The sequence below is a fragment of the Neopelma chrysocephalum genome, unplaced genomic scaffold, assembly GCF_003984885.1.
Source record: "Neopelma chrysocephalum unplaced genomic scaffold, ASM398488v2 Primary Assembly neopelma1_24, whole genome shotgun sequence".
NCBI classification, from domain to species: Eukaryota; Metazoa; Chordata; class Aves; order Passeriformes; family Pipridae; genus Neopelma; species Neopelma chrysocephalum.
The window spans coordinates 30,162,756-30,187,027 of NW_020897693.1; the positions used below are offsets into that span (position 1 = coordinate 30,162,756).

The 24,272-nt window shown below is 34.7% G+C and overlaps 1 protein-coding gene across 15 annotated transcripts in view; it reads left to right on the top strand.

The window, feature by feature from the left end:
* Nucleotides 1-24,272, top strand: part of AKAP6 (A-kinase anchoring protein 6) — a 274,653-nt gene that overhangs the window by 127,856 nt on the left and 122,525 nt on the right. For 13 of the 15 annotated variants that reach the window (XM_027670361.1, XM_027670334.1, XM_027670330.1 and 10 more), the window contains 2 exons: nt 3,153-3,249; nt 4,503-4,669. In XM_027670361.1, the coding sequence (XP_027526162.1) occupies nt 3,153-3,249; nt 4,503-4,669 (264 nt within the window). The remainder of the gene's footprint in view (nt 1-3,152; nt 3,250-4,502; nt 4,670-24,272) is intronic. The other 2 variants (XM_027670409.1, XM_027670426.1) reach the window with 1 other exon arrangement.

A 24,272-nucleotide genomic window follows, 5' to 3' on the forward strand; every position in this document is an offset into this window, starting at 1 on the left:
CACAAAGGCTTCATTCATTATCAGGGAAGATCAGAGAAGGAGGGGAGCAGAGTACCTGGGTCACACGCTGTTAGAGTTACAATTTTCCAAATGCCATAAGTAAACAGTAGGGAAATATCCAGGATGGGAGAGGACCTCTGTGTTTGAAGGTCTTCCTCAATTCCAAATATTTGGTCTGATATTATCCTTAGCTGTGTAAATTTGCATATCTCCATTGTATAGGCATGTAATACTTGTTACATCTTCAACTCTCGTCTTTTACCTGTGTCACATTTTCAGCCCTTTAGGCATGAGAAACCTTGAACACTGGTTGAGGACTATTCCTTCCAGTGTTCCTTGTCTAGTTATTCATTTTTATTAGGAAATTACCACCAGTAAGAAAAATATATATACATATATAATTCTATATTCAAAACTCATACTTCATCAACTGACAGTTTCGTTTGCTTCTGTTTGTATTTATACTTATATGAATGGTTCTCTCCTTTTAATGTGTGCTGGTTTTGGCTGGGAGAGAGTTAGTTTTCTTCATAGTAGCTAGTATGGGGCTATGTTTTGCAATTGTGCTGAAAACAGTGTTGATAATACAGGGATGTTTTAGTTACTGCTGAGCAGTGCTTACACAGCATCAAGGCTTTTTCTGCTCTTTGTACCACCCCACCAGCAAGTAGGCTGGGGGTGCACAAGAAGCTGGAAAGGGACATAGCTAGGAAAGCTGACCCCAGCCGACCAAAGGGATATTCCATACCAAATGACATCATGCTCAGTATAGAAAGTTGGGGGAAGAAGGAATAAGATAGGGGATTCTTGGAGTTACAGCGTTTGTCTTCCAAAGTAACTGTTATGTGCAATGGAGCCCTACTTTTCAGATGATGGCTGAACACCTGCCTGCTCATGGGAAGTGGTGAATGAATTCTTCATTTTGCTTTGTTTGTGCATGTGGCTTTTGCTTTCCCTACTGTCTTTATCTCAACCCGCACATCTTCTAGCTTTTACCCTTCTGATTCTCTCCCCCATTCCACTGAGGTAGGACTAAGCAAGAGGCTGCATGGTGCTTAGTTGCTAGCTGGGGTTAAACCATGACATGATGCCTCTATGTTGACAAAAGCTTATTTCTGCTAAATTTCATGTATGTTCATGGTATTTGTGCCATGCATAATTTATCCATAAAATAAGAATTTTGCACAAGGAGAATATTGCTAGTCAAAACCCAAAAGTTTGGCCCCATCTTTATTCATCGTATTTTGCTTCTTTAGTTTAACATTATTACTGGTTAATAGGTGCACCTGAAAATCAAGCTGTATTGTAGTAGCTGGTGCGTTATGTTAAATGAATCTTTTCTAGGGCAGCAAGTCTCTTTTTTTTTCCTAATGAAAAAGAATACCTCATCTTTTCCAATTTTCCTATCAAACACATCCACATCATCTCGAGACACTGCCAAATCCAGCTGCATCTATACTCGACTTCAATTATATGAAATTACACAACCTACTCTCAGGTCCTTTAGCTTCTCTTTTGCTGGGTGAGACACACGCACAGTGCATTTCCTGTGAAGTGCATGATTACAAACTATTCAGTACAAGCCTGTTTTAAGTAAACAGTAAATTAAATATTGTCAGTGCTTGTTCAGACGTGGTTTTATAAAGAAAAAGGACTTCTAGATTTGGGTTCATAAAACTCTAGATTTAAGAAAGGGACAGACATAAACTAGGCATCCTTATTCCCTTTTAACTTTTCTTGGCTGGCCCAGTTGTTCAACAGCTGGTGCAAACCAGTATATTCAGATGTCCATACAAGGAAAATTGGACTAGACAAAATGCTGAAGGTAGCAAAATTCCTGTTTTTTGCTCTTTATTTGAATTCTCAAAAACATTCTGTCACTGTCAGGTACAATGCTGCCTGAAAGACTGTTAAGAGCCTGTCTGAGCAACATCCCTCTTTCAACCATGACGAATACAGTAAAAGTACCTCATTTTATTACAGTTCTGGCAATATTATTTTCTGCTATACCAATCAGCCTGACTGCAGGAGTTTGGAAAGAGAGGAAATGGTTGCTTCCCTAAGGATTGACAGCTTTTGAGTATTTTGTGGTGTCTGCTACTCCAGTATTAGCATGGTCACTAGCATTTGGAGAAGTATAAATAATTCTTATAAAAAACAGAAGCTATGAATGTGCATTTGCAAAGTCTCCTTTCATGTCTGCCAGTTAACTCATTTCCAAGAGATGGAAAAGCTCTTTTTTTCCAAGTGGTCATATATTATTTCCATTTATTCCATAGACATTTCAAAGAGAAAAAGTGTTGCACACAATTTATGATTAAATACAGCAAGTACCCTTTTCTCTATTGTGTTTTCTTTCTCTTTCTTACAGGCAAGTATGGTGAGAAGCTCTGGCAAATAATTAAAAAATTTATCCAAGTTATCACTGGTGTATTAAATGGCATAACTTATAGCATATTGTGTTTCCAGTTCCTCTCTCTGTTACTAGATTTTAAAGCAATTTTTAAAAATAAAATTAAAAAAAGAGACAAAATATTTTTGACTGTTAAAGCAGAGATCCTTTGTAAACTAATAAAAATATTAGTGAAAAAAATGTTTGAATAATACTTTCTTTGCAAATTAAGAATGCTGAGATCTAAAGCAGACTGATTTGGTCTTTGAAAATGGATATGAGAGTTAACTCAGGAACATAGTATTAATAGATTTGTGTGAGTGCACATAAGGCCAATATATTCAATGTTGTAATTTTTTTATGGTTCCATAAATAGTGCTATCACCAACATTTCAAAGAAATATGAAAAAAAACCCCAGAGTTCATATGTGGTAGTGTAAATTTAGTGTATTTTATAGAACACAGTTACTCCAGATATAGCCTACGGGTTGTGACTTTTAATAAAACCTAATGAATGTCTAGATATGTCAGCTATTTCAACAAAGATGCACTTTGCTGATCTGATGGAAACATTTTGAGCCCAGATCCAAAGTATCAATAGCTTTTAGTATCACAAATTAGTTTGGCTATTGGGTAAATAGGGATGTGGTTCTCGATAAAAAACAACAAGTAATTTTGTACATGTGTTTTACAATAACTGCCTCTATAATGTCTGATGCTGAGGTTTTTTCTCTCTTTTTTTTTCTTTTTTTTTTTTCAGAGTTTTAAGTTGAATGTAGATAGCCACTCTGCTTTAAAAGAAGCAGTGGTAGAAGAAGGACGCCAACTTCTTGAGCTTATTGTATCTCACAAATCAGGTAAATCCTTCTGAAATATTGCAAGTCTTTATGTCTCCAGACTTTTAAAGAATGAAGAAGCATTGCTGTAAATTACTGCATATATTCACTTCCTTATGTATTATTAATATTTACATTATCAGATTGACCTTCAAGATTTATAAATGTTTCATATACTGCATACAATGCAGTGATACTTATAAAATGAAATACTGCCTGCAAATAGTCTGTTCATTTTATTTTGGTCTTGCTGTTCAGCTGAGTTTCAATTGAAATCACATCACTGAAAACTTCACACTGACATATTCTTTGATATAGGTGTTATGGAAATAACTTTAAGATAATGAATTAGTATTTCAAATATATATATATGTATTTACATACTCTGCATGGGTAATTGCATTGGTAAAGCTTTATTTTACCACTTAAACTAATTCCTACATTGATTTAAATATATTTATGAGCACTAGATTAAAATTAAAAATACCTTTTTCCTTTGGTTAGGCTTGTCTTTTTTTGTAGAGGACTTAAATGTAGAGGAGGGAGACAGATGTACTGATTTCCCTTTATCCTCACCACCTCCTATATTTTTAGATGTTTGCGTGACTTGTCTGATAATAGGGTTTTAATCAGCATATACTGCTACGGAATGCCATCTTAATTTTGACCCACTTAGCATGCTCTTCATCCAGGTTGAAGTTATTCTTTGGTCTACTGTTTTCTGATTATGTTATATGTGTGCCTCTGTTGTTTCACAGATCAGACAGGTCTGTGTAAAGGGAAGCTATAAGAAATTACTGACTTCTATGTATAGTTCTAAAAAGATAGCCATAGCAAAAAAGAGTAGTGCATGTCACCATAGACAAAAAATCGGTAATGTGTAAACTACAGAAAATATTTAAAGGAGTTGGAGGCAAGAAAAATGTCTTTGGAAGATTACGAAATGTTTCAAGATAAAGACTAGATATTAGAGGGGGAGATTACCAGTGTTCCCTACTGCCAGGGGAATGACAGTTTATGTGGAGTTTTTCTCTTGAAACTGTCAGCTGAAGCATTATCAAAATTTACCATGATGGCTAAAAGAAATGTTTGACCCTCTAGCACCATTTTGCAGTATGACCAATGGTAATGCTTGGATTTATTGCTGAGAAAACACACTAAAATTCTTGTTGCATTTATTATTTTAAATATCCTGCCTGTTACTTGAATAAAGGATAATATTTAAAGATGCTGTTGAGTTTACAGCTTTTGCTTTTTACTCCTTCGTTGTGGAGAAGGACTGAAGGACATGCTGCAGATGATTGCAAGTCAGTGGAAAGAACTACAGAAGCAAATCAAACGGCAACACAGCTGGATTCTTAGGGCTCTGGATATCATCAAAGCAGAAATACTGGCTACTGATGTGTCTGCAGAGAATGAGGAAGGGACTGGAACCCCTAAGGTAAGTGGCTTGAAGTTTGCCTTATTTCCTCTTATTTCCTTCTTCTTTTGAACTAGGCACCACTGAAGTTTTCTTTCCACCCTAAGGCTTTTCATTTCTACTGGGTAAACTTTTTTTTTATAAACAAAATGAAATGCCTTACTCTGAAACAATAAAAAAAATCTTAGAACTTTCAAGTTTTCCAGGAAGACCTGTCTCATTCTGTGTAGAGGGGCATGAGGGGGAACATAAAACATTTAGTAAACAAAACATAAAGCATCTTTAACATGAATAATCAGAATGGTTTTAAATTGTTTTGTTGCAACTATAAATCACTATAATCAGTGCAATCACTCAGCTCTGACATCCATTAGCCGCTTGGTTACAGCAAATTAGCAAAGAAGAGAGAAAGTGATTCATTATCTCATTCCTGTTAATGACTATCAGATGCATTGCTTAATTAGGAGATGGCCATTGTAGTGGGAAGAAGGTCATATGCCTTTTCACAAATCTTTTTGCTTGAAGTCGTCTATAATAGTGCTTGTGTTGAATACAACAAGTACTTTAAGAATAAGGTATTGACACCTATCATAATTTTGTGGATATTAATTCTTAACGAAGGATATAGTACTTACCGGTTGCCAAACAATATTTGTAAGAGCATTTTAAATACAGACCATGCTTATTCAAATTGGTGCAAGCAGTGTAGGGATGCTACACACAACAGAAACTTGTGGCTTAGGGTCCATGACCTTTCACTACCACCAGTAGTAAGCAGATGCGTTTCTTAAGCAAAGAATATGCAGCAGAGCAATCAAAAACCTCAACATCTTGACACACATCAGGCTGAAATGTAAGGAAAAATTCACAGTTCTTGTTTCTCGGAATAACAGAGATGATTGTGCTGAGTAGATTTTCTGATTCTGATGCTGGACAATTCTTAGCATGGATATTCAGTGCTTCCTAGAGTGTAGTTTGTAGAGTAACTCTTGGCTAGGATAACATAAAAAGTTCTGGTGTTTTCTTACTAAAAGTCTACATAGCAAGAATGATCTTATGGTGGAGGAAGAGCCAAGGACAACAATGAAATAAAAGTACAGGAAAACACATATGTGCAGGAGACATAATTTGAACTGATATCCTTCATTGCTTGCGTGATGGAAAATGATCCTGGGCCATATAGCTCTTCCTTTAGGAATTAGGTGGTGGAGTAACAGTTGATTTCATAATTATGTCTGTTAAAGTAAACAGACTAGCTCAAAGATTATTTTTTTACCCTGCCAGTAATATGACTCCATATCTCCGAACTGCTTGACTCATCCATGGCCAAAAGTTTAACTGCTTGATCAAAATTATCATGTAAAAAGTATTCTAAAATCCAGCTTAATTTTTCAGTGAAAATTATGGAATCCCTAGCTTGGAATAATTGTATTCAAATATTTGCTTAAAAGGAGAGAAATGGAGACAGGGCTTATGTTGCAGTAAATTTTTCATATGGATAGGTGGTAGCTCCTTGCCTTATGCTTTTTATTATAGAGATAGGAACCTGAAGCAAAGCCTTAGCTACAGTACGTATTTTCTCTTGATGAAAATAGTAAGTAATATTCGAAAATATCTGGACATAGGAGGAATGTTTTCACCTTTTGAAAATGTCTGAGACCACTTGTTTTGTAAGTGATCTCTTCAGTTGAGTCACTTCTCCATCAGGAAAGGCCTACTGGAACAGTATTGCTTTCAATAAACAGTAAAGAGTGGTATTGAAAAACAAGATGATGTATTTTCTTATCTAGTGGCTATGAGTGTAACTTCCCCAATATTACTCTGATCTATTTAAATTATAATTTGCTGGAAAAATTCATGGCTTTCTGAAGAGCTTGCAAGTTAATGCTGTAACTGATGTCCTTTAAAAGCATGCGAATCTTAATAGCAATTACCCATCGTAGACATTCTCCTTCACTGAACATTGTATGGAATAGTATTCTTAGGGTCAGTTGTAAGTTCTGCTCCCAACATGTAAAGTTAGTTCATTACTATAATTTTTGGACCTGGATATTTTTGTTCTGCAAGTAAATTTTTAAATTAAGTTTTGGGATTTTTTTTGGTAACAGTATAACATCAGAACCTAAAGGCTGGTAGGTTAAAAGAATAATGGTGAACTCTGCAAATATATATGTAGTCTGTACTTTTGGACAAGTTTCTTTCCAGAATAATTGCTTTATTACTGAAAAACATCTCTAATTTTCCATTCCAGATTCAGAGAAACAAGCAGGAAACTGCCTAAGACATTGGGCCTAATGCCTAGAACATTGAAATTTGACTTAGTTGTCTCAGGTCAAAAAGCACTCTTGGGAAGAATGTGTTAACTATATAGTGGGGTAAATCATAGAAGCAGTAAGGATTTGAAGAGTTTTAGAGGAAGAGCTAAAAACACCTTTAATAAAGTAAACCTGAAAATCACAGAAATAGTAGATGGCTCAGGGTTTGAAGTGGTTAAACAAACCTTTGCATAAAGGGAAAAAGAAAACCAGTGTAATTTCCTCTTGATAGATAATTAAACATCCTACACTTATGGGATCATTTCCCACTCAGTTGCACATAATTTTACAGTTTTTATAACCATTCTAAACAAACAGTCTTCAGTACACAGAAAAGTGATTTTCATTTAAAAAGTGAAAACTTGGTAAAGCTGTTTAATATCTACCACAATTTGGGATTCTGGGAACGCTCCTTTAAAGGTGGTTTTATAGTGACACTGGTCTCAGACTTGGTGGGTGGACTAAATATTACAGTTCAGAACAATTACATCCTACTAGTATGAGAATGACTTTGTGAAATGGGCAACAAGACAGAGCAAAGTTTAGAGAATAGTAACAATCCTTTCTTTTTTACTTCAGACTTGTAACTTGTCCTGGCCATCCAATCATGCTGCTATGACTACAACATTTAGATCAATACTTTTATATAAAAGGAATATACAAATAAAATGTTTTGGCATCTTTATGATTAGTGCAGAGAAATATCATATTTGTGAATAGATTATTTTCTTTCAGTGTCTTTTAGCAACTCTGTATTTTTAATCTGCAGACATGAGTATAATGCATGGGCAGTAATATTAAAAGCAATACCAGTATTTTTTTTGTGACACCTTTCATTATTTAAAAACAGGCCAAGTTTATTACTGGGAAAGTTTTAAATATTATAACAGATAACAGAGAGCGTGATTGCAGAATCTAGTGGTTTTATTTACATAACCACTTTGAAAACTGTGTTTTTTGATGTCCAATATATGCAAGTGGAGTATTGTATATATTATTGTAGTGGTTAGTGCTTTGAAGTTGTCAAATAGCACGTGCAACTGGCCTTCATTCTCCTTCACTTGGTTGTTTCTAATGAAAGGGCAGGAATAGTATATAGAAGGGTCATTTTGCTTGGGTTGCTGGAGTTTCTTAAGTTGCAGAGGACTTATAAAACTTCACATCTCAAACTGAATTTATTTGTTTACCTTACAGTCTCTCTTTCTCTATTTTCCACATTCACAAACTCAGGAGCAGACTCATGTATTCAACTTTTGTGTCTCATGTTCTTAATACTGGGGAATAAAATGTCAAGTAAATAGCCATCACTTCATCAGTAAAAATCTGAAAAAATAATAAAATGGAAATCAGACTTTTGTCTCTGACATTGTACAGGCATATGGAAAGGGCCTTTCATCTGGTGATACACATGCCATTCTGGTCTATTGTTATCTCATGGCTTAATCAAGTCTTTTCTTGGAATAGAAATGTACAAGAAAAGTTGTTATTTTTTCCTCTAATATGTCCATAATGAGCCACATTCCCATACAAACGCGAAAGAGTTTTATGTCATGAATGCAACACCTCATAGATGAGGCATTAAACTGAAGTTCTAACCACATTTACCCAGTCTTACTTCCAGTATTAGTAATTACCATCTGCCACCTTAATTCTTTTCAGTTTCAACTGAATGTATTAGTTTCTTCTGTTCAGAACAACTGGATAGTCTCAGGTGCAGTTTAATAGTTACTACCTTTCACCGGTAAATAAAATACCTTACAATACCTTACAACGCATTTCTCTGCTGAAAAGTATTACAAAGTATTATGAAAAATATTATGAAATCTGTAGTTCACCATTCACTACTTCAAAGGTTGGTAATAGGGAAGTGATTTCCTGGAATTAGAACAGAAAGTTCTGCCATGTTGCCATTGAGGCATGGTCTTAAATTGTTGAATATTTAAAATGCTATCCATACATAAATTCTATTACTGTGCCTAACAGCTGAACAGTTCAGAATCATTCATGTGACATTTCAATCCTGAATCTTTGGGAACTTTGGAAGTCTAGAGCAAAAATACTGTGATCTCAGTCTTAAGTACAAATGATGCTGTTAATTCTGCCGTACTAGGAAAAAATTAATTACAGTTATTATTTTCCTTGGCTTTAGGTATTTTAATATGTGATATTGCAGTATTCTTGATCTGTCAGCTTCTATGGTGGGGATTTGGACCATGTATGAGTTGGTTAAATGGATAAAGAAGGTAGTGTTTTTTATAAAATCCTTCTGTAAATCTATAGACGAAATTTTGGTTTTGTGAGGAATAAGCCTGTATTTTAGTGCTTTTGCTGGAGGATGTGAAACATGACTGAATTCTTTTGATATTAATTGTTATCCAAACATAGGATTAAAAACATCCTTTGAGAATTTCCAAGCTAGTCAAAACAAGCTAAATTGATAAAACCATGAAGAGAACCTAAAAAAAGAAGCAAGAGGAAGGAAATTTTGTGTCTGTAAATGCAGCTAGACACTTCAAGTTCCTCAGTTTGCTAGTTTTTAATACCTTGCTTTATAAGTTATGTAATTTTAATGTTACAGACATCATCTAGAATGTGCACAGACTTAGCCAACATCATAAACAAAAAAGTGTCTTCAGGAAAGATTTGAGAGATGAAACCATAATTTTACACACCATTTTAGAGTGAATGAATAAAAGGAAACAGAAATATGATTTGGAATATGTTTAGCAGCAGAAGCTAGCACTGGTAAAAGGAGAGCCTGAATATGGAAAATTGAATGGGACTGACTTATAGTGAATCTTAGTTAAAGAAACAAGAAATAGAGAAAAAGGGGATCTACTGAAGTGTATAAAAGGTGTGATTGTGTCAACTGAGCAGAAAAGCTTTGTTGACAGTACTGTACCAGACTCTGAGAATTAGTTGAAAAATTCTGTGTGATAATTTTAATATACATAGAAAGAAAACATAGACTTGTAGTACTTTTTAGTACCTTTTTGATACAGGGTTTTTTATTGACAAAACCAGTACCTTGACAAGAAAGTGCCTCTCTTTATTGTACTTTGAAGCAAAATTTTCTTCAGCTAAGCAGAAACTTTCAAAAACCCAGGCAAACCCAAAGTAATCACCTAATATTTTATGTACAGAATATTTCCTTTAAGTTTCTAAGTGTATGCAATCTTAAACTGATACATTGCATACAGAATAATATTCCTAAAACTGCCAAGATACTTCTGTCTTGTATTTTGTATCTATCCTTCAGTAAAGGAATTAAAATACTTTAACCAGGCTAGTCATTTTGGGGTGATTTTAAGTTTCCAAGCTCATAAAATTTGAATTTTTGCATCATTAGACCAAGGCCCTTTTCCAAAACACAGGCATAAGCAAATTGAGCCTTAAAGCCTTCCCTTGGTCAGCTCTTTTACAAGGGCTTTCTCCCCAACACACCCTGAGAGAAGGAGGTGTCAGAACTATTGTTCCTTTTCCAGAGGAAGAATGTTACATTCCATCTGGCTGTTCATAAGGATTTACACAGCTGAGGTCTTCCAGGAAAGGCTGTAAATCAAATTATGTCCTTCTCTTGTGCCTCTGTGAATCTGTTGTGAATTGTGTCAGTGGTTGGCTGCTTCACAGGGAAAGAGGCTGTGTGGTTCTTCCCCACTGCCTTCCTCTCCACTGGCTGGAAATCCACAGCCTGTGTTCCTGTGGCCACCTGGGATGAACCTAACCCATTGTTTTGAGGGTAAATGTTGCAATAGTAACTACTGGCTAAAGTGCAGGATTATGCGGATGTGCTTGTAAATGGATTGGTAATACTTGACTATTGCTTTTGGAAGTAATTTGCGGTTGACTGAAGATTTTAAATGCTACGTGTCTGGGAGAACTCTATTTTGAAAATGTTTCTCTTGTTCAAATAGCCATAGTTTTTTCCAGAATGATCAGAAGCAAAAGCATCAAAGATGCCCAAAAAAACATTTAGGGATGTTAGATGTATAGTCAGCTTCTACACAGTAGATTCACTGCTGCTTACTGGAAGCTGTTTCTCCTGAGTATATGAACTGTATGCCTTTTAGTGGGCAGGAGGAATGATTTTGTGTTTAATTCAGAATTTCCCTTCACAGCAAAAGGAGTGGAGCTAAGCAGCCAGTGTTTGGAGTGCAATAAGAAAAGACAAATGAACAATAGCTCCATCCTAAACATCTTCTTTCAGGTTACATGACCCCTGGTAAAACTTCTCTATATCACAGGTTAACCAAATATTTTGCTAGTTTTTCAAGACATGATGCCCCTGAAGTCCTTAAGCAAACCTGGGTCCCATTTTAGATCACAGAGATTGTTTTCTCATATATACATCAACCTCCTTGCATATTCGCTGAAAATTCTGTATTATAGTATTGTTTTCATAGTATCCAAAATAATTCTAATAATCTTTATAAGCCAAATTTCTAAACCAGTAGTAGAGCTTCTCATTTTTTTCTAGTGAATATCAAAATAATCACCTTATGTGTGATTTATTGAACTCACTACCAAGTATAAAATTTAGAGTGTAACACTTTAAAAGTCATATTTTTTGCAGCTATATTGTATGTACTATGAAGCACAATATTCAGTCCTGTTATAAAACGTAGGTGCATTTTTAACCAGCATATCATCAAATTTACTGCAAATATATCAAAAGTCATATTCTAATTGAAGATGTGATCAAGGACTCCAAGGTACCTATGGTGCTTATAATATCTTCTAATTTTCACACCTTGATGATTCTAGATTCTGTATATTGATTACTTTTGGCAACTATATGCTCTTTAACAGCCATCACTGTTAGTAGAAACAGTTATGCTTACATAGTTAGCAAAGAAATTACGATTTTTTTACTTCAGGAGTTCACTTTGAAAGATGTTTTAAATCTAAATCACTCCACTGAGAACAAGTGCAGCCTGAAAACTTGATGAGAACAGATATTTAAACTGGCATATGCCCAAGGGGCAAATTTTATTATAATGCTATTTGAATCTTTGAACATTTTTATCTGAAACTCTGAAAGTGTGTTAGGCTGTTGTAACTTCACATGCATAAACAGATCAACTCTGACAAGTTTTATTTAGGTAAAAATCCCATTTGGATTGGGCCTATATTTGAAAAAAAAAAACCCCTCTCAAGGGTATTTGAGCATATATTCATATATTTATCTTAAATGACATAAACTAAATATTAACCACACAAAGCCTTGATTTTCTATTTTGCCAGTATCTGCCCATTCTACTCTCTCTGCACAATCATTGCATTATTAATCTTTTATTTTTAATAGAACATATTTTCAGCAGTGAATGTTGGTGGAAAGGTTTGCTTATTCATGTCTGCCCATTGTTTCACAAGTTTCTCAGATTTCCAGAGAAATCCACATTTAGTAACTTCTAGTAACATGCACACACAAATATACACGGATTTATTTTACTGAAACTCAACATCTGCCATTCTAAAGCAGAAATTTCTAGGGTAGCCTGCCTGAGCTATTGCTTGGCTCCTTTTCTATGTGGGCTCGGAATCCCATGTGCTCATTCAAGGTTTTAGAGCCACAGCAGAAAAAGAACCTTTTTTTTTGAGTTTGAGTTCAGAAGTTGATGGAACATACTAAATAAATTAATAAATAAGCAAGTGAAAAGAAGGAATCCTAGCTGACTGAAAATGTCTTGGTGTACCAAGTTTGTGGTTGGATTTATAGATAGTGATCACTAACAAAGCAAATTGATTGAAATTCAGATCTTTTCGGTTAACTTTCCTTCCTCATATCTTATTCCTGCTCCCTCTCCCTCCCTGCCGTCTGTTGCTCTTCAAAACAGTTAAGGATTTCACCAGGATCACAAGTGAAATATATTACAGGAGTGTGTGGGGAGACACTTCTCACAGGGCTTACTGCTGGGTCAGGCTCAGATAGCAGTGTAGGGGGACTGAAAGCTGGCACTCCATGGACATTGTAACTGACTTACTGACAAAAGTGGTAATGGTCAGTTCAAATGATAAACTTTGAATGTGCCTTCTACCCCTGTGTTGTTTAGCAGTCATCTCAATGATAAATATTTTTGATTTTTCAGATAATGTGGCATAAGATCGAGGCATTGGACTTACAAGGTTATTATCTTCTACTTTCACCACTAGTCTATTTTGGTTTTTCTAGTTCTAGGAGTAGCAATGCAATATCACCTGTTTACTTCTGGTAGTGCTTGCCTACTGTACTGAGATGCTTTTTTTTTTTTTTTTGGTGCCAAACTGCTCCACCGTGTTTTGCTTTTTAAAAAAAATAATGTTTGAAAAGCTAATTTTTCCTTTTTGTTTTAGTCTTCTAAGAATCCTGTACTTTAAAAATGACAGCTCAGTATGGATGCTATTGCCAATTGTTACTAAAGATTGTTGCTTCTGTTAATAGCATTCTAACTTTGTCATTTTATTAAACTTGTATTACTGGTCTGAAAACAAAAATTACTGCTTTATTCCATTAAAGAGTGACTGGCATGGCACTCTTCTGATCTTTAAAAAGAAATTTTACTTTCATTGTATTTATGCAGTAAATTAAGTGTTCCTATCTGCAGAATAAACTAACTTCTTATAAATATTACTGTGTTTAATTATCAGTCAGGTATTTGAGTTTCTGCTGTTATGGTTGATGTCTGAGAGTGATTAAATGTGTAATAGAGAACAAAAGAAACATTGATGTGAACAAAGATACTATAAGATAAAAGTAAATTTTATCTTCTGCATGTTTTTATTCTTTTTAAATTATTTTAATTACTTTTATATTCAGCATGATTTGGTGGCATCTCCTTTTTCTTTTTTTTTTTTTTTCAATTCACTTCTTATTTTAGTCTTTTGGAACATCTTCTAGCAATGATTTAACCTGTAGTATCATTTAGTTCTAGTCATCTGTATACTTAAAGCAGCTGTTCTTCACTAGGGTGGTCACAAAAGGGAAATCAGATAAAACAATGTTTGAAGGAAAAATCTATTTGGACAACCTGCATTTTAAAACTGACTTATTCTTAAATGTCTTGTGGCATAGTATACTTGACTACACTTAAACTTTAAATTCAAAGTGGTGTTACAGATTTTGCTAGTTTTTTAAGCCAATCTATTAGAAGGCAACAGTGTACGATGCTGAGCGTTGTGTGACCTGACTTCTTTATGTGTATCTACATTATGAAAAAAACCCCAACATTTTCAGTAGGTCATTTGGTGAAATATAGGCTAAAATACTAAAAGACTGCAAGATGCTTATTGCCAAAACTTATACACATTTGTATTTCAGGTCTAGTTACTTGTGGGTTATATTTTTTTGCCTTTTTTTTTTTAGTATTTTGTCTGCATTTTTAATTAAGCCTTTCTTAAAGTACCTCAGATGCTCCTCATTTCATTATAATTATATTTACCCAAGGTAGTGTAACCAATGTGGGAGATGCAATGGGGACTGCATCACATTTCGAAATTTAGACTTGTTCCTTAAACACTTGGAAGTAACTGCAACAAAAATATGTGTGATAGTAGTGTACTTTGCCATATCCCATGGGCAGCTGTAAATGTTAATGACAGTTAACCTAAGATGGCTTTAAATGTAAAATGGGTTTTCTGACCAGGAGACAGGTGGTATGCCATATTCTTTTATAATCACCCATAGCATGCTTTATGAACCATCACCACACCAGAGAGAAAGAATAGCTCATCTGGGCATGTACACTTCATTTCTTTTTCCTATTTTTCCTCTTTACAGTCATGTTATAGAAACAAGACAGGCATTTAGCACAGAATGCCTTAATCCTTGGTTTATGAGCCCTAAGAAAATCACAAGTATGGTTGATGCTGACAATCCACATCATCCCTTTTGAAATGGAGAAAAATGTTGAGAAAAGAGATAGAAAATTGCAAAGGAAAAAAGTTCAGATCTGTTGAAGAGCTCAGTACCATGTATTCTGAAATACTGTGACTTAAAGCTATGATATGCAACAGAAGTTTAGAATAGTGCATTTATGACTGCTTACATTTGAGGACAGTCATTTTAGTTTGGAAGAAGGGGGCAAGAGGAAGGTGGCTGTGATCAGGTCAGCTTGTCTCTTCTGTCATTGCTGTTGGTTTGGCAAATTTTCCTGGAGACTGCAAGGGTATTAAGTAAATGTATTAACTTGTACAGGCTGCCCTTCCTATATTAGATTTGAAGTCCAAGCAGTTCAGAGCACTGTAGAATAACCAAATACTACTACAACTGCAAAATATAAAGATTGATGCAAGAAAATGGGATAATTTTCTCTTTTACAAATTCTGCATGTAGTAAGATGAAATAGCCCTGAAATAAGGAATAGACGTATGTGCCTAGTTTTTTCCAAATTTGACAATTAATGGATTAGTTTGCAAATCTGTTTTTTTTTTCTTATTAAGTAGTCAACAACAATAAGGTTTAAAAGTTACTTTCACACTTTTTTAATGTAAAAATGTTTTTAAATGTTGGGCAAGAAATATATTAAGGAAACGGAATATATTTAAGTTCATCTTTTTGCTAGTTCATTTATTTGGCATTGAGATACTGCACGAGCATCCATATTTATTGCAGAGGACTTCTTCCTGATGCGTATTGAGGCAAAGACTTTTGTTTGCAAAGTATCAGCTAATTAAAATAAATCTAAAATTGAACATGAAAAATGTTGATTTCCAATTCAGTGAATTCTAGCAATATTATAATAAGTTTGGTTTTAATTCCTGAAAACCATATTAAAATTAACTTTTCTCCCATTTACGTAATGCGTATAAGTAAACTTCCTTCCTACTGTGAGACAGTTTCATTTATTGTTATTTGTAAACAGCTTAGTAAAGATGCAGAGTGGATTGGTCTAGAAACTCCTTGAATAGTTTCTTTTGAAATAACACTACATACGTTAAGCTCAATTACACATCCAAACAGCCACAACACACTTTTGGTAATTTATTCATTGATTTAACATAGTACCCAGAAGAGTCATGCCTGCTGTCAATTTTGTAATATATTATGTTTTAAATATACTCATGCTCACCCATGCACGCCATTAAGGTGTGCATAAACCTGTGTTTTTCTCTCTTGACAGCTATAAATGTTTGTTATTATTACACAAAACATATGTTCATGTTGTTTTTGTCTAAATTATTCTATCTGGGGCTATAAAGTTTTAATGTTATTAGTTGCCCTTAGAATTTTAATGTTTCACTGCTGTAACCTTCTTAGGATTTCTGTGCAATTAAATAGAAACTATTTCACTACAGCCTGGAAGAACAGTATATTTTATACAAATAAAAAAAAAAAATCCTTCTTTCTCCATTTTCTTCCAATGTAGTAAACTGTCTAGTTGACAAGCTTCTATATACAGCAGTCCTACCTATAGTATTTTCCAGAACTTAATAGACTATTATAATTTTCTTACAGTCTTCTCATTAATAAAAAACCTAGCTTAACTCATTTAAGATAGAAGGTAAGTCATAAGGAGTTTGCTTTGAAAGCCCTCTCCCTGTTGCTCTCTGTTGTCTGCTTACTCAGAAAAGTAGCTCCATTACAGAGGAACCTCAATCAATGTAACAGATAAACTATGAAAAAAGCTGAGGCTTTAGGAGATGGAGTATTAATGTAGAAAAATCATTTGAAGACATTTCTCCTGTGTTGTCTTCTAAATAGCAGCATTGTTGGCAATAGGAAAATGTATTGCTTCTCTCCACCTTTTAATTTTCAAGGCCTTTTTCTAAGGAAAGAGAGCAGATGGAAATTCATCCAGGACATTAAAAGATATTTATTGCTTTTAAATGAGCAAAGGACTCATTTAGGGCATTCTCTTCCATATATTGGATTAAGGCATTATATGGACTTTTTTTCATGTGTTTTGTGCCAAAATACCCTGTCACAAAGAAAGTAAGGTACAACAGTGCCATGCAGATTTTAAGTATCTGACATTTTTTATCTTGTTTCTAAGTATAGCACACTGGTATTTCTACTAGATTCATCAGGTTTTGTTCCACAATCTGACCATAGCACACTTCATGTGAAGAGGTACAAGAGTTATCAGAACATTCAAATATGATTAGAATATTGCTCTCTTAAATTGATTAGGCAAGATTTCTTTTAGGAAAAAAAGAATAAGGTGTTTCTAACTGAATTTGTGCAAAATGCTTGAGATACTTCAATCTGGGAATTTGAATTGGAAGGTGTTTCAAGAATCTTATATTAAAAACTTGAAATCAAAATAACCTCCCTGACGTCTTAAAGAGAGAGATGAGAAAAAAGACATAGTTAATGGCATTAGAAACTATTTTTGCTTGGTATTTTTGAAATAGAGCATATGCAAGATTCATAATTCTTTTTGAAAAAAGGTAATTTTTACAGAGAAAGAAACTGAGGCAGAGAGGGGGAAGAGCCTTCCCCAAAGGCACAGGGTGAATCGTCAGGCCAGCTAGAATTAGAATTCAGAAGTTTTCTCTTCCAGACTTGTGTTGAGATCACTGAACCAGTAATGCTCACACTTCTAGAGTAATAAAGATCCTTTAACATTTAATGCTTCCAAGACTCTGCCAAAAAGATTTCTTTCTTTATGAAAATTAATTCTGTCTGCCCAAATTTAATTTGTTTCCCCCCTTGCTCTTTTTTATTTGTTCTTTCATTCACTTTTTCCTTTGACATCCATTATGCTCCTGAATCTTTCTGTGTCTTTATAATTAATTTTTCTTTTCCTCCTTTTTTCACATGCTGTTAGAGAACTGTGCCTTTTCATCCCCAACAATATTTCTCTTTTTGTTCCTCATTATACCTAGGTATCTCAAACTTGCCCTCAGAACTGCTCTGTCTTACAAGGCCACAGTTGTTGCTCACAAGCAGTGTTTCATAGCACCCTAATTTTCAAGATTTTAATTATATCTGAAGCTTTGCCAATTATATGGTGAACTTCTGCATTGGAAAGAATTAGACCACAGCCTTCTATCCTCAGAACTGAAAAGCCTGCGATAGAAGAAAATGTACCATTTGTTGAAGAATAGAGATAACAGGGAAAAAGCAGTGTGTCAAGGTGCTTGGTTAAACAATAATCTCTTACAGAGCACTCATTACTGCTAAATAATTGACTGTGTTGGGAGAGAGGTTTCTGTGTGAAGAGAGGTTCAAGAAGGTCAGTTATCTAGTGGTAATGACCGTAGCGGTCATTAAAGGGTATTAATGCTATTAAGAACAAAACTTTAACTTTTTATTGAAGTTTTTATTTAAATTATATTAACTTTGATTCAACTTTTAATTGAGGTGCAACCATCCAAATTCTATAGTCAGGAACCAAGAAGTAATGAACATAAAATTACATGTTCTTCTGATAGGCTGATGGGTCTTTAATATATTATAATTTCAGGAGTCTCTACAGAGCAGTTATTAGTATAAAACTATTCAGAGGTATTCTATTAGAATTAGGATTGGGTGACTGATTCAGGAAAAAATCCCAGCTTGACCCATAGCAAATGCAGACAGTATATTTTCTGAGTTAAAAAGAACTTCTTTTCATAAATATAGTTGCATGTGATCTCAAAACACTTGCTAAGTTAAAGCAAAAATCCTCTGATGCCTAAAATGATCTGCCTTATAAGCCTGATACACGGTGGGAGCAGCACTGATTTCATTCTGAATTGAGTTTATAGTTCCATACTAAGTTCAGTACTTGTCATATAGAGAATCTCATGCTGAAAGTAAGTAGGGACAATATTACTGTTGTCCTTCCAGCCACTACCAGAATCAGAGTTAGGGTATGGGAAGGGCTCCCAGGAACCTGAAACATGAGCTACTATGTGGAAGGACTGAGTTAATACTGAGTAGCTCTCCTGCTCCAACTTCCTGTGTTGTCATTTTCTCTAGGACATTTCAGGAATAGGCTGCTGAGGAAGTCTAAGGTGCTGAAGCACTAGAGGAGATATGAGACTGTAGAATAAACTCTTAGGGGACCAGAGGAGCATCACATGTCATGCCACCTTCTAGTCTTCTTGCAACAGAATATTTTGTCCTTGCATTTCTAACCTGAGGACACAGTAACATGCTGTAAAATAACAGCAATAAAATCAACATGCTGCCAGAACAAAATGCTAAACACTGTTTCATTCACACAGAGGAATGATGAGCAAAAAATAGGGCCAATATATGATAGGAGTTAGTCACATTGCCAAGGGCATGTCTGGGCAGGTGCTAAGAGACTTCGGTAAGAAAGAAACAGCACAGCATACAGAGGATTGCAAGCTGAACAGAATCCTCCATGCTGTCATGGCAACTTTTCAAGGTACAATTTGAAAGCCAAAAGCTATATTGTGTTTATGAAAAACTATGACATTAAGAGAGATCTAGTAGTCCTATAAAGTTGCAAGGAAAAAAGAATCTCAGGGTAAGCTATTTGTAGCAAAGGAGAATATGCTATCAATTACTGCTTATGTATTAATGCATCAAATAAAAACATTGATATCAATCAGTATTTATTTATTGCATTATTATCTGAAAGGGTTTTTTGCAGTGAGTAAAATCCAGTTACTTGTACTATTAGTGCCAATTGATCTTACTACAAAAATATATGTTCTGTGTTTTGGAAATGTTCTGGGTGTTTCCAAAACCTCCAGGACAGTGTTCAACTTTCATTTCTATTGTTTGTTATATATTTCTATAGTTTCATTGTGTGGAGTTATGCACCCTTCTATGAAAGCATCTTCTGCTCCTAAAATCTTTTGGACTCATAATTACGGACTTGAGGAATACTTTGTATTAAATTGGTCAGCTGCCATTTTCTTGCAGGGAAATTTGCTATAAGAACTGATAATGGCTTTTTTCCTCAAAAAAAAAGGTAAACTGCTTTACGTTTTTGATAGGAAGCCAGGTTTGTGTCATTTAGACATGTCACATCATTATGAAAGCATCATTCATCATAACACAATATAACAGTGTGATTTGCTGAGCTGCTGACTCCTCTTGAAAAATTGTAAAGTGGTGTGTGCATATTTCCATGCAAAGAACTATTTCAGTATTATAGAGCATTTTCCTGGGGCTGCCTGGTCTAATGTATTACCCTTGTAACTGGGAGAAGATCACTTTCTAAAAAGTGATGTGCAAGTTTTTGTAGTTCTACTTCATAGCTATATGACATTTTCAAAAAATCATAGAACAAAGTACTAATCAGCATTACATAAGGTCAGTGAACAAAAAGTTAAAAATCATCTGAACTCTTTCTGCTGTGTGTTTTCTGAAAATCAGCCAGTAACGGGTATTCTGTAGCATCCAAAACAATTAATTCCTCTGCTCAGCAAACTCGAAAGCTTTTTCCTACTCTCTTCCCTAAATTTACCTTACAGCAGATTATGCACAGTTGTTCTTGTCCTATGCCCAGACACAGAGAATCTTTACTTTGTCCTGTGTGGCAAGCTTTAACGTATTTGAAGATCACATCAATTTGCTCTTCTATTTCACATTGCATGGGCTTGTCCTGTCAAACTATAAACATGTTGTAAAACTAATAATAAATGAAAGTCAAGATAACTTCCGTGGTAAACACAAACAAACAAAAGAAATCTCTAGAGTCTAGGTTCATTTAATCCTTTACTCTTAAAAACTTCTATTTTCTTCTTTGGTAGGCGAGACTTTCTGGGCAACCTCTTTATGAGGGCAAAGTTTCTTTTCGTTTGGTAACCGTGTAGAAATATTCCTTGATTGTACTAGGAATGAGCTCCTGCACTTAACTTGCTAGTAAACAACTGTTTACTCAAGGAAGTGTACATTTCATCCTGTACTCCTTTTGTTGCTACTTTAAATTCTTCTCAGTGTGTACCTTTTCCTGGACCTTATGTTCTATAGTAAACATGCATGTTTAGAAAAATATGTTTAAAAAATATAGGCTAAGCCAATTGTTCTTAGGTTTTTACTATGTCTTGACTATGCCCAGTGTCACTAGCAGTTAACAGCTTTGGGGTGTTCCGCAGTTTTTCTTTCAAGAAGACCTTAATAAAAGACAAATAGATGAGTAGCTGGGGAGGTGTAGAACTGACCAGATAAAGGCAAAAATACTTTAAAGTACTCATCGCTTAAGTATTAGGACATGTATTTATCTATGTTATGATCTTATTAAAGACAAAGGTTAACATAAGCAGAGTTAAGAAAGTTCTCAAAGACTGTCAGAATTGAGATGTCTGTAGAAACATACCATGTAAAATGGTAAAAAAAAAATCAGTGGTCATAGAAGTTTGGAGAAATGGAGGAAAATGACAACAGAAGGAGTAGGCACAACATGCATGAATCATGGTAGCTGAAAATTACGAATCAGTCATGTTTGTTTGAATAGTTACAGTCCTTTCTCATCTGCCTCTTGGAAGTGTATAGGCTGAAGTAAAGAAGTTGTGGAGAAGGGAAATGTCTGAAGCAGGCTGAATCTGATGAAAAATTGAAAAAGCAATGATAAAAATATAATGAAATTAAGCGATACAAAGTAAAATAATGGGAGAAGAAATAAGGTTGCTGTCTTTTTCTAGTTAGTGACCATCCTGTCTAAGCAAACGAGAGGGCTCTAACCTTGCTGAGATCAGAGCTGCTCTGCATTACCTGTCATGGAATAGGTATTCTTCTTTTTCAGATGTGGTAAAACAATGGGTAACATGCATGACACCAGCAAATGATGCAGTTATGAATGATACTGAAGATATATATGGAGAAGTTACAATTGTAAAAACACAGCAGGGTTTTCACACAAAATCAGGCTAGGCAGACCTAAAACTTATTTCCTTCGTGCAAGCTGATGCTGAGATCAGAGCTCCCCTGGAAAAGCTAAGATGTTCTCAGGAACTTTTCACAGGGGAATGGTAGAGATAAGGGCTGTATGAGCAGTCTAGAGTGAGTATTGTGCCCATTCCTGTGGTAGTACCAGGGCATAAGGTGTCTTTCATGTTTCTCTGGGATTGCAGTCTCTTTGAAGTGTGCAATGCAAAATAAAATAAGGCAAATATTCATGCTGTCCAGTTTATTTTGGGAATTTTGTGGAAGACAAATGGAATAGAGTTAGTTCCTTCTTTATAAGAGCACTAGTAATATTATCCCCAAGGAATGGAAAAAACACCTTTAAAAGTCATTGACAATATAAATAAACACAAGTCTTCTTTTGACAATTCTCATATGAATTGCACTGTTAGGCTCACATGTGCTATGTGAGCAATATTGTCAGAAAAGTCAAATGACCACATGTATTGATTTTTAACTGTAATTGAAATAGCTTAGTGTCACATGGTATCCGGTTTCAATTTGTGACTTTGATTTGTAGGGATTGTGAACAAATCTCACCATCACATGTTACATTTGTAAACCAAAGTTTTAAATTGTTTTGATCAGACATATGTAGAAAATCACAGCTGCACTGCAGACTTGCACCTGTGCCTGGATTTTGTCTTTTATAGTCTCTATTCAGGCCACATGCATAAGCTATGAGAAAATTTATGGTGTGGGAAACCTATATTAGTAGTATGTGTACCAGAAACAAGTGGAAAGGAAGTAAGATGTATTTCTGTTTTACAGTTAGGGAATCAAAGGCAAAGATGACAGCATCCTTAAGAAGTTCTCAAAGCAGGTCAGAAACAAGGCAAAATCAGATATGTATGTGCTTACTCTCAGTTCCTCTCTATGTAGACTCTGCAAGTCCAGTTTGCTTTGGTTTATGGTCCAGTGCTTACTACTTAAATATGGCAGAATGTAATGCAATTATATCGTCAATTAGCAAAGGCAAGGAGTGGTGGAAGAGATCCCCAACAGAGTGGTCAGCAGTGATACTATTTCTTTGGCATCTAAAAGCTTGTTTATATGGTGAGCACTTAGGAAGTCTTACAAGATTAATGAAATTATTGTGCAAAAGTTAAAGAGCATTAAACTCCCATATGGAGTCACCATAGCTTGCTCTAACTCTTTTGAGAAGGATTAAGCTACAGCAAATTAAGGCCACTTTAGTCCTGAATGAATGTCCACATGGGTGTTAACACACTTTAACTTATGCACATCAGTTTTGAAGCATTAGTTAATTAATCTTATCCCTATACTAACAAGTGCACAGAGACCTTCCACAGACTTTGATTCCCAAAGAACTAGTGAGTTAGTTCTTTTTCCATCTCTCCTAATATGACATTTTCTGAAGGAACATATTCTTAAATATTTCAAGTTCAGTATTTAAACATATAATTTTTAAATGTGCAGTTTTATTACTTTGCTTATTTAAACTTCAAAAGCTCCATCTCAAGTAGATGATGCATGTTGACATAATAATGGTGTCAGAATAGAACTCTGTACAATTCAGTAAATCACAATCATCTTTAAAAGAGGAAACATCACATAAAAATAAACAGGGCTAGGTGTACATTTTCTGCACAATGCTATGATTTTGGATAAGTATAAAAACTATTAAAATTCTATTTACCAAGTTAGACAAATAAAAAGCAAAGTAGTATGTGGAAATATCCCTGAAATTTGATGGTTTCCCCTGGTGCTGCAGTTGAATTTGATTAAAATATTTACCTTCCAGATAATTTTTATTTATTTCTGAAACATGCTTTTAAGTAGATACTACACAAGACATACCTGTATTTAGAACAGAAAAATGGTATGCAAATAAAGAATGAATACTGGTAGGTAGTACTGTTATTACCCAAAATAGAAATAATTCCTCTAAAGCTGTTTGGAAGTTGGATGTTGAAAAGTAGCCAAATGGATGTTAATTTAAATGGAGGCACTTCAAGAACGAAAAGATGACAGAAGTTACTGATCTGACTTCATTTATCTGCAATTGTTTTCTTAAATGTTCATCTTGACTGCAGCTGTTTGAATAGGAAGCTGTCTAGCTATAAAAAGGGAACTTTGCAAATTCTCTGCTTTTTTTCCCCCCATTGCCTAACCTATCATTGTGTAATTGATAAAAGTAACCCTCAGATAAAACTGCCTGAAAAGATATGCTTGTTTTCTCCCATCCCAGGCCAAGATATATCCAGAACTGTACTTTAAAAAACTATTTATTTTGTTAAGTAGATACTAATTTATCCCCCTGTATGCTTTGTTCGGATTGTGGACCATGTAGAAAAAAACCCCAAAAATGAACAGAACAAACCCCTGAAACAAAACCAAGATAAAGTCTGAAGGGGGAAAAGATAATTCTTTATTCATCATGCATGCAGAGTTGTCAGTTCATTAAAGTATACCTATAATTAAAAACTTAAGTTAATTAAGTTTTTGGTTTTTTATATTCTTGTTATCATAAAAGAGAAAAAAGAAGAGTCTGGAGGGA